Here is a 14,418-nt window from a genome sequence, read left to right on the forward strand (position 1 = left end):
CTGGAAGAGGATCTGAGCTCTACGCTCTCTGAGCTGATGGGAATACAGTAGTGGCAGCCATTGCATCTTACAGATGGTCTGGTTTCTGCATCTGGGGGAAGTAGTAAGCCATGTTCATCTGAAGTCAAGCTAACTGAAGTTTAGTTAGTCTGTGAGGTGTAAATCTACCCTGCCTTCTTACCGTGCCTGGTCATAATTAAAATCCACTGTTCTCTCTTAGCAAGCTAGATGAGGAGGGCTGGGCAGAGATCAGGAAGCAACTCCGGGAGTTCACACACACTACCCAGGTAAGATGCAAGGCAGGCTGAAAATGGGGTTACCCCCAGAAAGACCTTCTGTAGGGCACTGCCACTGTTGGCAGCTATGGTTGCTCCCAGTGCAGATGGTCTTCTACACCTAATGTGTTCTGGGCCAGTTCCCATTTTGGCAGAAGCTGTAGTGAAGCTCCATCAGGAGATAAAACCTGAGGAGTGCCAATGTAGACCAGCCCACTCAGGGCCAGCAGCATTGCTACCTCCATATTACCCAGACTTACCTTGGGCAGGTTGTTGGTATAGTGGTTAATACACCAGTGTTTGGTCTGAACCAGTGGTGAGAAATGCTAGGGAAGGCGGGCTGGGGGAGATACCTGAACACTCTTTCCAAAATGTTGTTGCCTGGTTAATGCAGACTCTTTGATCACTGCCACTTGTGGTTAAGGGGAGCCCCTGCTAAATGAATTTTCATTAATGGTTTAAGTTGCCTTGTGTAAATTAGACACACGAAATCTCAACAACACGCTTTGTGGCTGTGTTTTTTTCTTCCTATCCCAGTCAGGAGAATTCTCACTGTAACAGACTATGGTCACATGTTTAGTTAACTATTCAGTATAGTCAAGGCCTGAAGCATGGGGGCAGGGGCAGTGTTCCCTGTTGGATGGAGCACTGGATTGGTTTGTACCCTGGTTTGCTGGGTGACCCTTAGGTAAGTCCTGATACCTCAGTTTCCCTTTTTGTGAAATGGGGATGGAGACCTCTTTTGTAGGGTGTTTTGAGATCAGCCGTGGAAAATTGGTGCATGAAAGCTAGGGATTGTCATCATCCAAAAGGAAAGATCTCACTAGAAATTGCAACCTTTGTTGCAAGGGGAGGGTGTGACATCTGGCTGTGTACATTCCAGTGCTCTGATTCTGGAAACCACACTATCATTTGCCCCACTTCTCTCCTGGGAAGAGTAGGTTGTGGGTCAGGGGTGTACATGATAGGACACACTCACTTGGGTGTGTGATGTGACACAGAACACAGCCCCACCATGTATTCTGAGGCTGTTTATCCAAAGAGAAGGTTTTGTTTTCAGTGTCTTCCCTCTTTGGCTATCTCAGTGCAGCTGAGGGTCTCCAAGCTAGCTGCACCAGCAGGAAGTCCCAGTTTTCCTTAGCTCTGGGTTCATGTGATTTGATTTTTTTTTATTTGGGTGTGTGGATGTTGTTCTGCCCTACAGTGAAAGTGGGCAGCTTACTTAGGTTAAGGCTAAGAAGTTTTCAGCCTGGGGAATAAATGCATGAGAGATTGAGTAGCCTTTGCTATCATGATCATGGGGAAGTGCATGAACCCCAGGCCAGTGCTTTCCCCACTGCACCCCTTGATCACTGCGCGCGCACACACACACACACACACACACACGTTTTCTCCCTGTTATTTCTGCCTGCCCAGGAAGAACTGGAGAAAGAGAGAAGCCAGCTGCTTACTCGGGCAATTGTGGCAGAAGAACAGGTGCTGGAACTTCAGGAGTATGTGGATAAGCATCTTGCAAGGTGAGGTGGAGGGACCTGTTCACGTGCCCTTGTTTCCTATATGTGGTTTATCTTCAGGGCTAAAAAACAGAGAGCACCATGGTACCCACTGCTGTGAGATGCCTGACCTAACTGCTGCCTCCCACAGTGTAGCCCAGCTCAGCTAATGTTGGAGAGAGAATCCAGCTGTGCAAGCATCTGGCTCTATCAGTAGCTCAGCATGATGAGGCAGTTGGCATCTGTCCCTTCCAGGGATGTGATATTTCCTTTCCCTGTATAGTGCATCCTACCCTGGTGATGAGGGAGGCTGTGCAGATGAAGGAGGGGGTGAGTCAACCAAGCATCCAGAAGCCTTCCCTGCTTGCACAGGATCATATATGTTATCTAGCACCCACTGACTCATTACCCCAAGGGGGCATTTTCACAAGCATTGACAATTAAAAATGCAGGACCTGATTCAGACAAGTCATCCTGCCTTGCATGTGGCCCAGACATCAGGTCTTGTTGCTGATGGAACTGCTTCATTGTTTGAAAGCATCAGTTCATGTGAAGGGTTGGGTCAAATCTAGAATTGCCACATGTCCTGAGCTGTTTCCTCTCCTTGGTTACTGCTTGGGAACTTGAGAGTGTCTCACATTGGCTTTAAAATCCACTGGTCCCCAGTAGGGCTGTGCCCAGAGCTGAGCTGGAATTGATGGCACTTTTTCTTTGCCCCCATTGCAGGTACAAGCAGGAGATTCTGAGGTTAAGGAAACTCCTGGGGAATGATGCACCACGAGCATTCAGTGCTGGGGCTTCTGATGTTCCTTTAATGCAGAGACCCCAAAAGACCATCAGCCATGAGCTGTAGCTGTTTGCTGGGGCTCTGCAAGACAGGGGCCATTAGGTTTTCACAGGCGAGACAAGGATTTTAAACAGTGCCTTTCTGTTGGTCTTGTTTGTGGGGCTACATCCAGAGGTAATGTGCTTGGACTTATGGTCTTCTTTGTGGGGACCTCTTGGGTAGGGCTAGGATTTGCTGAGAAGGAAACTGAATTGAGATGACTAAAATCATATTGAAGCTCTATGTGTTTACTCCCTCCGTGCTTCGTTCTGTCCCACTTCTCTCCCTTTACCAAACCACAAGCATTAGCTACTTGTGGGAGTGCTGAGCACCAGAAAAGCACTGGTGCTGTTCCTTTGGACTGGGGCAGAAGATAGGGCTGAAAAGCAAACCCTTCATTCTGCCCTGGAGTTAGAGGTTTGCTTTCCCTTGCTTTAGCAATGCAGCAGGGTGCTGTAATACTACTCCATTCCTCTGAGACCCCACTGATACAGGGACCTTTTCTCAACTTGAGGGAAACGCAAGATTCTTACTAGATTTTGGGCTTAGAAGGGTTAGACTCAGCCAAGGAGCTCAGATATTTTTGTGCAGTGAGGAGACTGAATTCCTTTGCATTCATGCATGGTGGCCCCTGTGGAGAGTGACTGGTCTATAGTGGTGATTAGCATGAGAAGAACCTAGAGGGAATCCATTATCAGAAGAAGAGCCAGAGCTGGAAGAACTGCATCCTTGAGCCTCACCCAAAGGGAATTCCCAGTACAGCCTGAGGCAGGAGCGGAGACTGCCATGTTGGGAACTGCTCTGATTGTGGTGTGGATGAAGCAGCCTCCAGCAGAAGTCAGAATGGAGGTGACAGAGCAAGTGGCACCAGGACTTTTATTGTTACAAAGCAAATTACAAATAAAATAACAAAACAAATTAGTTATTCAAACCAGAAATCAAACAACGATCACCATGGATCCTGTGACAGTTCTTCAGGGATTTCCAGACTGAGTCTCATGATTCTGGTAAGAGGGAAAGCAGTCCCCCACTCCCTGGTTAGTGTGTGACAAATTCCTATGTGCACACATGGCCCTATTCAGCATATATCCATTACAGGGCTTCTGTGAGACAGTAGTACCAGCAGGCCAAAGTAGCACTTTCACTCCTACAGCCTCCTGATCCTTTGTTCTATGGCATCCAGGCTCTGCATTAGCTCTGGTTCTTACGCTTGGCTCCCTCAGGGTTGTTCTGCTGTGCTTGCCGCACACTCTTCATGTCATAAGCCCAAATTCTGTTCAGCCCCTCCCCAACAATGCTGGTTGGTGTCCAGGCAGCAAAGGGGAAGCGTCCAGCCACCACACGGGCCTCGTCTGGGAGTTCTGCGAGCAGCTTGGTTGCGAGGATTGGTTGCTGGTGGGGAGGGAGAGGTGCATCACTCACAGTAGCAGAGAGCCAGGGTAGTTCAGAAAGAAATAGCACCTGTTTTCCCCCATGCAGAGGAATGTGTAGAAACTGGCCTTTAGTTAGGGTAGCCCCCACTGAGTACAGTGGCAGCAGATTGTCACAATTATGTGTTCACAGTAGCCTTGCTATGGTTGACACCCATTACAGCTTGGTGTTTTAGGCTGAAATGTACATAATCCAGTGGTATTTTGGTTACTGGTCTGTTATTTTAAAGGGCCTTTGCTTTTTTATCAGCCTCAAGATTGTCTCTGCTCAGAAGTATCCTCCCTCACTGATTTGCCCAACCAAGCAAGAAAATGGGAGCCATTTTGCCTGTCAGTAAGCCTCTTACAGCAGCCCAGGAGTAAGCTTAGACTTACCACACTGGGAGCCAGGAACACCGTCACATTGTAGCAGTCAGACAGGTTCACCTTCAAACAGACAAAGTCAGCATGAGAGGAGAAACATGAAAGGGACAGTGTGTTGAAGTGGGATCTAGTAGGCTTTTAGCTCTGTGTGTAAAAGGGGGTAGATCTTTGCTAGTCCATGTACAGGATGTTAAGCCCCAAGAGATTATTAATGGTAACAAAAATCAGAACTGGGGACAGGATATGTGTGGGCAGTGGAAAGGCTGACAAAACTCTGTTGCTGGGCAAGACGGGGTAATGTAATGTGTAACTAGTAACAATCTTAGGCCCCCCAGAGTTTAATAACGAGTGACCCAACTAGCTTATCCCTACCATCCAGGCTAGTCCTAGATATCCACAGAGGTTCAGCTTTGTTAATAGTTCTTTGAGAGGCTCAGTGCATGTCCAGAGCAGCAGTTAGATCAGTAATAAAGGAACCTCTACAGGCTGGGCCTTGTGTGGCCCTGACAAAGAATATGTGAAGGATGGAGGACATAGTTGTGCAAGACACTTTGTAGTAGTGGAAAACTTTCTTTGCCCTTTGTCAGGCTTCCTGTGGGATTTAATGAAGGGCTTCACACCTCAGTTTTTCAGCAACATCTCAGCTATGAGTTAAGAAAGGTTATGAGAAGGAGGAAGACATGGATAATCTCAGCCATAAACACTGAGGAACCTGGAGTAGTAATTTAACATTAGTCATGGAAGAGGATGGCTAATGTGGCTTTCCTCCTTGTTTAAGGTGCTTGCAGCCATGAATGACTGGTGCCTCCCACAATTGGGGGACACCATGGCGGCAAGTGGGGACTGCCTGCAGCTGCCACCGGCAGTGTTGGCAGCGAGGGGGGGGGGGCTTGGTGGGCAGCAGGGACTGCCTACAGTCATCGGTGGCTGCTTTGGCAGTGAGGCGGGGGCAGCAACCACCTGCAGAATCCAGCGACAGCCACCAATCTCAGAGGGGGCACGTGCCCCCCCCCCCCCCCCCCAAGTCTCACCTATGCTTGCAGCTACTTAAGGAACTGAGGAGAGTGTCTAGCATGTGAGGAAATACTGGATGATGAAATTAGTACTTGATCCATAAGGAGCAGGTCTAATTGGGAAAAGAATCCAGCCCCTTCCTTCAGTTTGTGTTTGAAGGAAAATGTTGAATTTTTTGCTCCAGCCAGGTCACCTTAGAGCCAATGCATTTTGTGTCACGTTGAGAAAGCATAAGTCTTGCCTGTGTCCCAGAATACGTTACCTTCCATAGATCTTCCCGTTGGTAGGAAACCTTCCCGTAATACCCAGCCCTCCAGGCCCGATACTTGGATAGTCCCAACAGCCAGGGGTTGAGTTCATAACCGACAGCTGGTTGGAAACCTTGTTTATAGGCTTCTAGTACCTGGAGAAAGGAATTGCAACCAAAATAAACCTCAGTGATTGATTTTTGGCTGTGGTGGTTAATGGTGAATGGAATTAGAGTTGCACTGATATATCAGTCCAATACTGGATCAGCACCGATATAAAGAAAATTGACTATATTGGAAATCGGCCTGATGTGGCCAATAATTTGGCTGATAAATGCCCATGTGTGCATGTAGCTGCAGTGCAGCACTTAGGCAGCGAGGAGCATAGCCTGGCAGCTTGGAGAGCTGTGTGCAGCTGGTAAGTTTGTTGTGGTGAAAGTGGAGCGGGGAGAGAAGGGGTGTGGGGGGGGCAGATCACTGTGCCTCACGGTGAGGGAAGGAGTGGGGCTGGGGCAGGCGCTGTCCAGCCGGGTGGGAGCAGGTGCAGGACGGAGCCACAGCTTGTCCGGGGGCATGGGTAGGGGGGGGCAGTTCCAGCTGCTGCGCGTTGCTTGTCCGGTAGCTTTTGCCGCTTGTCGGGGGGGGGGGGGGGGTGTTGTAGCTGTGGGCTGGGTCCAGGGGCTGTGCTGGGCGGGAGGGTTACTAGTGGGGGGGGGGGACTGCAGCCACCCCAGATTTTGCTGTAGCCCCCTCCCAGCACTGCTGCCACCTACTCTGAGTGCAGCACAGTCCCCAGCTCCAGCCTGCAGCTGCAGCCTGCCTCATGCAGATCCAGGGGCACATGCCTCCTCGTGCCCTGGATGAGTGGCAGGAGCCGCCTGATAAGCCACCAGACAACAGCTCCTGGATGAACGAGCCGTCCACATCCCCTGGACGAGCTGCAGCTCCGTCCTGCACCTGCCTCTCCCAGCTGGGCAGCGCCTGCCTCAGCCCCAGCCCCACTCCCTCCCTCATCATGTGGAGGTTGTTGATCTGCACCCTCATACCCCTTCCCTCCCCCCTCCCCTTTCACCACAGCAGACTTACCAGCTGCACACAGCTATATCAGAAATTGGATCGGTATTGGCCAATATGCCTCCTCAAAAATTGGCTATCAGCATTGGCCCCCAAAATCTCTTATCAGTGCACCCCTAAATGGGATGACAGGGCTGGCCATAGAGAACAAGTCTACCTTTGAAAGGAAAAAGAAAAGAAGGTAATAGGTAGTTAATCAGCAGATGTCAGTGCAAGAGGTATAAGGTCTAGGTAGGAAGGCAGGAGACAGTGAAAAGAGAAACAAGCTTGCGTTTTTGAAGAGATGAGTTTTAAACTTCACTGATTGGAGTGACAGAGGAGCATACTCTGAGCCTCACAGGAGTCAGCACCTTGTAGACTTCAGCAGAGGACAAAAAGCCAGGAGTACTCTGGTTGGGAATACAAGTCTGAGGCCGACTGGCACGCCCAGTCAACATGCAAGGGACTGCCCTGCTCTGGTTGTCAGGGAGATGTGGGGCTCCAGACCACCCACCCGTCTTAGGAGTCCTAGGCAACAGCACACGAACAACAACCCTGGGGCTCCACTACTCCGGTCCCAGATTCCATCAGTCCAGGGAAGAGGTAGGTAAAGCTCCTTGTTGAGCAATGCCCAGCTGTTCTGCAGCCCTGGGGAGTCTTTGTAGATAATGGGCCATAGCAGTAGCCCTGAAGGAACCAGTCAGACGGGTAACACTTGCTCTGTTACACTGGGATAAACTAGTGCAATTCAACTGCAGTTACTCTACCTACACTTCCATAACAGAAATCAGGATCCGGTCCCAAAGACTGTGTGTAGGGGCTGCTAGGCCATGCTGGATCCACCTAACCAGTATCAGCTCTGTTCACAGCTGACAGCTTTGACTACCCCAGAGAAGGAATTTTTCCTCTCTTACAAGTCGGCCGTCGCCGGACCCTAGATCCACCATCTTTCCGGAGCGTCCTTTCAGCAGTGACATCGTATTGGCAACTTGCTGGGCACTTGATGGCAAATATGGCACCTGGTTCAGAGAAATGAGAAATGAGTCCAATTCAGACATGAGTTTCCCTGCTGGATTTTAGTGGTGGTGAACACCACAAGAGTCAGTAAAGCATCTTATAGAGCATGATGTCCTAAGACATCTAGTTTCACATGTCTGTAGGCTGCACGTCCATTACAAACCTAGCCCCGGCCCTATATCTGTACAGGTGCACCAATGTGTCTGTATAGAGCCCAACTGACTTTGCTAGCTTTCCACACAGGCACAGTGACCTGCCCATGTGGATTTGACTGCAGGTCAGGACCATAAGGGGAAGTCAAGGAGGGCCACAAGCTGCATTTCTGTTACCTTCATGATCATTCTGCCTGAATATGAGAACACAGCACAAGATCAGAGACTAAGATCCAGAGATGCTGGTCAATTTACAACTGTTGTTTCAAGTCCCTTAGCTACTAAACTAAGAAATTAAAGACCAGATCCTCAGCTGGTGTAAATGATGGAGCTGTGGAGCTTTGATGAAACCCCTGATCTTCAGCCTTTGTTTAAGGCAAAGTAGACAATAAGCTTCCCTGGAAGGTCAGAGTATTCCCCACCTCCTCCTAGCTGAGCTGTTCATCTGTGGCTGAGGCACAATTTATCTGGCCAACAGCACACAAGGAAGTAATATGGCCAGCACTACTTCCAGCCACCTTTGACTCCCCAGCCCAAGTATATAGCCATTTACAGCTGAGTTGATTGGGAGGTAGTCTTTGGCACGAGTCCAGAGTGGGGTTCACACTCATGCCTCAGAAGCCTGGAATGCACAACATGCAGCCCACTTATAGATTCATAGATGTTAGGGTCGGAAGGGACCTCAATAGATCATCGAGTCCGACCCCCTGCATAAGCAGGAAAGAGTGCTGGGTCTAGATGACCGCAGCTAGATGCATATCCAACCTCCTCTTGAAGACCCCCAGGGTAGGGGAGAGCACCACCTCCCTTGGGAGCCCGTTCCAGACCTTGGCCACTCGAACTGTAAAGAAGTTCTTCCTAATGTCCAATCTAAATCTGCTCTCTGCTAGCTTGTGGCCATTATTTCTTGTAAAAATTCATATTAGTGGCCTGATGTGCAGACAAGACTGTAGTAAGCTGGTGGTCCTCCACTGGAAAATGCAACTTGGAAGTGGCCCTTAATAAGGTCTGAGTCATGCACCCATGCTCTGAAGCCATAGTAAAACATCTTGACTACTATGTCACCTCACCCAACTCCATGGCAGGTAATACTTCCATCTAATAAATGGAGTGTAGCAGAACAGAGGCTAAGTGACTCACTGCAGTCTGTGAGAGCTCTCATAAGTTAACTAAGGCTAGGAACAGATGTTGCATTTGTCCCTGGACAAGGTGTGCCTGTGTCTGTCTTGGAGCAGAAATATGCTGGGATTGGCATGCACATGCATCACCCTTCTAATAAGGTTTTAGTGAGCAACTGAAGGCATTAATGCTTTTCTGACAAGGTTCTTTGGGTAAATCTGATATCTTTTATTAGGCCAACTCAAATAGCTGGAAAAAATTCTTTGCAAGTTTTGGTACAAATACCCTTAGGCTCAGGAATCATCTTCAGTTGGTCTATTCAGGAAGAGCACAGACCAACTGAAGACGATTCCTCAGCCTGACTAAGGGTATTTATACCCAAAAGCTTGCAAAGAAGATTTTTTTTCAACTATTTGAGTTGGCCTAATAAAAGATATTAGATTTACCCAAAGAACCTTGTCTGCCCATGTCCTTAGACCAACATGGCTACAGCCTATACCCTGGATGCTTTTCTGACATTAAATGATGCATAATTGTGAGAGAACTGTTCAGATGTATTTTGAGATGTTCTGGGATAACATGTTGCTACTTATCTCACGAACCTTTTTAGGATTTATCCCAGGACAATGGACATAGGTGTCAAAACAACTGCATTTTGTCCTGGGATAAAATGCTTTACCTGGGGACAAATGTGATATCTGTTTGTAGCCTAAGAGTCAAATGAAGGAAGGTCCTGCATTTAGACTGTTAAATCATTCCCCACCATGAAACCCATCTATTTTCAAGAGAGACTATTTGGAAGCCCGTAGTGATATATATTCAAACATTTCCTCCCAAAAAATTTATGCCAAAGCAACTTGCTTATGCAAGTATTCCTTGCTGTTGTCCTATTAAGTAGATAGATGTTTTACACCAGTCACTGAGCAGAGCAAAATACCACAGTGTTTGCTCTAGATGTTAGTACTTGGTCAGATAACTGCCTCAGGAGGAGACAGAGAATTTAATTTATGAGGATGAAAATCTCATCAGGCAGGACACAGCCTTCAGGAGAGAAATTGAGCACCAAATCTTAAGAACAGTTCAATTAGGTATTGCCTCAGCTCCCACTGACTTTCATGGAAGTTGGGATCCCTCAATAAAATTGGGCCCCAAGACCTTACAGAAGATTAAAGATCTCACAGCCTGTTTGACAGCAGTAAGGATTTACACCTCCGTCCTTAGCCTGAGTTCCTCCCCTTTCTCAGTCTCTTGTGCAGGTTGTTGGTTGTTTTCTTTCACCCCAAAGGCAGCTGCACTTCAGGAATGTGGGGTACATCCCATGTGAATGCCAGGATTAATAACACAAGATCTCTCTCTTCCCTGCCCCTTCCTGCAATTCCAGCATAGTTTATTTTCTACAGCACATGCTTTCCATATCTGTGCCAGGAGGCCACAGCTCATGAACAGCCCTGTAATAAATCAGCACATGTGCATGTAACAGAAGGGAAACACTGCAGTAGGAATGGGTTTGTTCAGCTTCCAAGGAACGCTGGCACGCTGCACTGGGGACAAGAAGCACGTCACAGAACAAGCCAAGTCCTTCTTCTTCCCTCCTCCCAGGACATCATTTGCTGCCTCCTCTGCAAGGCCAAGTCAAACCCATCTGAGAAGCCTTGGCAAACTCTCTACCTGTAGCTTTAAAGGAACCTTGCGGAAGCCAGGCATGAGGACTCCTGCCCACATAACATAGGCAGCAAAGCCCGTGCCGGCTGCGAGCTGCACCAGGCCCCAGCCACCAACAGGCCTTCCTTGCAGCACCGCCGCTTGCTCCTCCAGGTCATCAGGGTCCATGTCTGCAGAAACACAGGATGGGAAATATACATGAGGCTACTGCTTCCCCAGCGCTGTGCGTGAGCCACACCTGGGACATGCAAAGCGTGGCCCAAAGGGGCCTGGGGCCCAGCATGTGGACCCCATTGGAGATGCCCCACTTGGCAGAGAGGGAAACTGAGGCATGAGGCAGCCAGTGACTGAGTCCAGATTGCCCAGGGCAGAGCTGCACCTCTACCCACCAGGCCTCCTCCCCCATGCATCTGAGGGTCCGTTTAGGGTCCGGGCGCCCTCCCCACGCCTACGCCCCGCAGGGAGCACCCACCTGCCGGTGCCGCCACAAGGCCCCAACCCTTCCCGGCGCGGCCCCTTTAACTCAAGCCTCCCCTCCGAAAACAGCCGCCCAGCCAGGCAAAGACACCTGCCTGGGTCCCACAATGCTCCGCGCCGCTCTCTGCAGCAGCCGCAATGACGCTGCGAGGGGCGGGCGATTCTTCCGCCCCTCACGGGCGCGGGCGGGACAAGGCTCCGGCCGGGCCCGGCGCGTAATGGGGTCCGCGGGGAACCCGTGCCGGGAACGTTGGTTCCGCTGTCGGGGGCGGAGGCCGGCTCGGGGCCTTGCGCTACGGGCTTCTGCAGCCCGCGCATCACCCCCGAGCCCTGCCCCAGGCCTGAAGCTGCGGACCTGGCTCTGGGCAGAGCCGGTGGGTGTCCTTATGGGACGGGGGAGTGGGGGGAAGCCAGGTTATCTATCCTGAGGGTCTTGTAGGAAGTGGGGTCCTGGCGCCCCTTGCCTGTAGCAACCCCCCAGGGTGTTAGGGCTCTGCCCAGCTGGGGCCACAGCCTTGTCAAGCCCCAGGGGCTCAGAGAGCCACAGCCAGTGGCTGGCAGGGTGCTGCAGCCCAGGCATCAGACGTGCCCATGTGGCTGCAGGCAGGACCTCGGGCCTGGAAGGAATGCACCTTTCTGCCCCAAAGCTGGTGATTGCCTAAACCTCAGGAGTGTGAGCGAGACCGTCCAGCTAGGCACCCAACAGGCAGGAGGGCCAGCACTGCTGGGAGCACTGGTGCACCCTGCTGACCCATTTTCCTTCTCTAGCTGTGGCCCGTCTCGAAGGCTTCACAGGAAAGTGAATAAAATGTTTGTGTCGGGGGGATGCTGTCACCATCAGGGAGGGTTACTGCTTGCCAAGCAATCGCTGACCCTTGGGTATAGAGACCAGTACCCACCAGGCCCCAGGAATCTCAAGTCCCTCTACAACAGCCCTGGTGCAGGTGGTAGATGTCATTGCTGTGTGAACTGTGTAAAGTCCCTGTTGGGAGCATACAGTGGGACTCTTTCTTAAACATGTTGGCTCAGTCACATGTGTCCAGCAAGAGGGCAGCACTTTCGTATGCCTTCACTAGGAAACAGGTACTTTTTGAACTCATGTTAGCAATCACACATGAACAAAGCACATTTCCTTTCTCAGCCATTGCCAAACTGTCAGCGTTTTGAAGGGGCTCTGGAATACAATACTGGCAAAAGGGGACACTTGAAAATGATGTGCAGAAGAAATAGGAAGGTACCAGAGCTCCATGACTGTCAGGTAAGGGCTTATCTTAATCCCAGGATTTCGGCACAAAGCTTGAGGTTTTTATCCCTTCCAGAATTGTTGGTTTGCATTGACAGTTATAGCTCTGGATAATTTTGCTTATATTGGAGTCCAAACCCTTTTTGAATGACATCAATGACACTCTTTGGAAAGGAGCGCCACTGGCTGTGTTGCATGAACAACTCTACTTTTGTTGGGGCTGGATTTGCTGCCTTTCACTTGTGTTAAGTGCCCTTTTGTTCTTGGATTGTGAGATTGGGAACGCTCTTCACCCTATCTGTGTTCTTTACCCCACTAATTGTTTATGTACTTTTGCCACATCCCATGCTCTTCATTTCTTCTGAGTTAAATAGCGTTACTCTTTCTAGTTGCTTTTCATAAGAGAATCTTCTAGAACCCTTCTCATTCTTGATTCTTTTCTCTGACTTTCCTCCACTTCTCATTATCAGCTTTGTGATGAGGTGACCAGTGCTAGTTTATGTAGCTCTGAATTAGTTAGTCTATAAGGTGCAACTCTGCCTTCTGTGAATACTACTTAGAGTTGCATAAAATATTTCTGAAAATGCACTAATTGTGGGGTTCCCTTAAACAAGGAGAAATTATATTTCTGGCCAGAAATCCAAGCCTGATGAAGAAAAGCTCAATCTCTCTGAGAGCAGCCAGCCAAACTGTCTCAGGTTTAATGCTGCCTGTGCTGCCGCAGTGCCCTGCATAGTTAATCCAACTCCTCTTTTCTTTCTTTTCTCAGGCTTCTGTTTCCTTTACCCCTCCCAATTGAATAGTGTCTGCACTGTGCTATCAACAGCTCAGTTATCCTGTCCTCTCTCGTCTTCTCTCAGAGCCACTTTTTATCATGTATTTTCAGAGGTGGTACCTTTCAGCTGGACATATGTTTAGACTTGGGGCAGAGGTTTTGGGAGGTTTTTGTAGCTCCAAACAAGGCTCTGTAGTCTTCAGTCCAATATTTCTGTGAGATGCACTGTGGCTTATAGGTGTGCAAGAATGTGTCTGCCTGTTGTCCTTGTCCCCTTCACCCCCCTACACAACATAGCTGAGGTGTTTTCCTCGTAGCAGTGAGTCTCTCTGGGCCCGTTTGGGAAGCTGGCAGTTTGAGGAGAATGGCTGGAGGAAGCTGTGGTGTGGAGAGGGCTGGAGAGAGAGTGGTACTGGCTAAGATGCAGTGCACTTCTGACATTTCCTTCTGTAAGGTGTCATATAGGCATATAGTATAGGGATGTGGGGAGAGCAACTTGACAGTAGGTCAGAGGCCCTCTTAGTTTAGTTTGTCTCTAGGGGTGTGTGTCAGTGAGGGGATAGGACTAACTCAGATGATGTTTCAGATTGGCCTGAAACTCGTCCCCAGGTAACTGTAAGACCACCTTCAGCCATATCACTGTCTCATTTGTCATTGGCCCAACGGGCCACCTAAACCCAGATGGACCATGCCTCACTGTCCTTATGGATAGACTTTGGCTAATAACATTTGGGCCAACAGCACACAGATCCTCTAAGTGCTGTACAGACACTGGGAGGAGAAGCTACGCAGATTGGATTCCCCAGCCCCTGGACATGGATTCTAGCCTTGATCCCTGCCTTAACCATGGAGCTTTCACTCTGCTTCAACAGGTCAGAGCCCAGAGCTTCTTGGCTTTCCCGTCCGCACTACCTTCATTGACCTCTGGTGCCTGACTAGGCTGGGATTTAAACAGTCAGCTTCAGATTACGGTATATACAGCAAAAGCTGAGTAGGGAGATTAGACATGAGACAATGAAAGAACAGGGGCTCAGGCAATGAAGCTTGTATAAACATGAGTGTTAGGCCCACTGCCTTTGCTGTTAAAATCCCAGTGCTGTCTCCTGTGGTATGGAAATGCAAGACTGATGGACTGATAACTATAGAGAAGAGAGATCCATCATTGTGACATGTTACTAGAAAAACTGGCTCAGCATGAAGCCTGTTGCTCATCTCCTTAAACAAATAGACTTCTAACAGCCAAACATGTTGCAGGACAGGGAGATTTGAGA

At 49.4% G+C, this 14,418-nt stretch overlaps 3 protein-coding genes across 9 annotated transcripts in view; 2 read left to right on the forward strand and 1 right to left on the reverse strand.

Annotated features, from left to right (window-relative positions):
- Positions 1-2,837, forward strand: part of CCDC78 (coiled-coil domain containing 78) — a 32,774-nt gene extending 29,937 nt beyond the window's left edge. For 5 of the 6 annotated variants that reach the window (XM_014597485.3, XM_019493002.2, XM_019493000.2 and 2 more), the window contains 3 exons: positions 221-287; positions 1,692-1,792; positions 2,495-2,837. In XM_014597485.3, the coding sequence (XP_014452971.1) occupies positions 221-287; positions 1,692-1,792; positions 2,495-2,621 (295 nt within the window). In that variant the 3' untranslated portion in view covers positions 2,622-2,837. The remainder of the gene's footprint in view (positions 1-220; positions 288-1,691; positions 1,793-2,494) is intronic. The other variant, XM_019493001.2, reaches the window with a different exon arrangement.
- Positions 2,838-3,456: 619 nt separating this feature from the next.
- On the reverse strand, positions 3,457-11,447 carry ANTKMT (adenine nucleotide translocase lysine methyltransferase). 2 transcript variants are annotated; one of them, XM_014597487.3, is made up of 6 exons: positions 11,225-11,447; positions 10,659-10,822; positions 7,617-7,721; positions 5,664-5,804; positions 4,400-4,450; positions 3,457-3,986 (listed from the first exon to the last, which is right to left on the reverse strand). In XM_014597487.3, exons 1-6 carry the CDS (start codon positions 11,445-11,447, stop codon positions 3,786-3,788), a joined length of 885 nt encoding a protein of 294 aa, XP_014452973.2. In that variant the 3' UTR covers positions 3,457-3,785. The 2 variants fall into 2 exon arrangements, with proteins under 2 accessions (XP_014452973.2, XP_014452974.1); XM_014597488.3 differs by lacking the exon at positions 11,225-11,447 and adding an exon at positions 11,125-11,218.
- Positions 11,415-14,418, forward strand: part of FBXL16 (F-box and leucine rich repeat protein 16) — a 204,189-nt gene continuing 201,185 nt past the window's right edge. Inside the window, exons 1-2 of the mRNA XM_014597494.3 lie at positions 11,415-11,503; positions 12,271-12,387. The gene's annotated coding sequence lies outside the window, so the exon portion shown is untranslated. The remainder of the gene's footprint in view (positions 11,504-12,270; positions 12,388-14,418) is intronic.

The sequence above is a fragment of the Alligator mississippiensis genome, chromosome 13 (assembly GCF_030867095.1).
Source record: "Alligator mississippiensis isolate rAllMis1 chromosome 13, rAllMis1, whole genome shotgun sequence".
In the NCBI taxonomy this organism is placed as follows: Eukaryota; Metazoa; Chordata; order Crocodylia; family Alligatoridae; genus Alligator; species Alligator mississippiensis.

What these genes read in the sequence shown, in the direction of transcription:
- ANTKMT (XM_014597487.3), bottom strand. Translation starts at nt 11,447, where the DNA reads ATGCGCGGGCTGCAGAAGCCCGTAGCGCAAGGCCCCGAGCCGGCCTCC. An exon ending in AGGTTCCTTTAAAGCTACAG is followed by an intron (nt 7,722 to 10,658) that starts GTAGAGAGTTTG and finishes TCTCTGAACCAG; the next exon opens with GTGCCATATTTGCCATCAAG. An exon ending in GGTCCGGCGACGGCCGACTT is followed by an intron (nt 5,805 to 7,616) that starts GTAAGAGAGGAA and finishes TCCTTTCTCCAG; the next exon opens with GTACTAGAAGCCTATAAACA.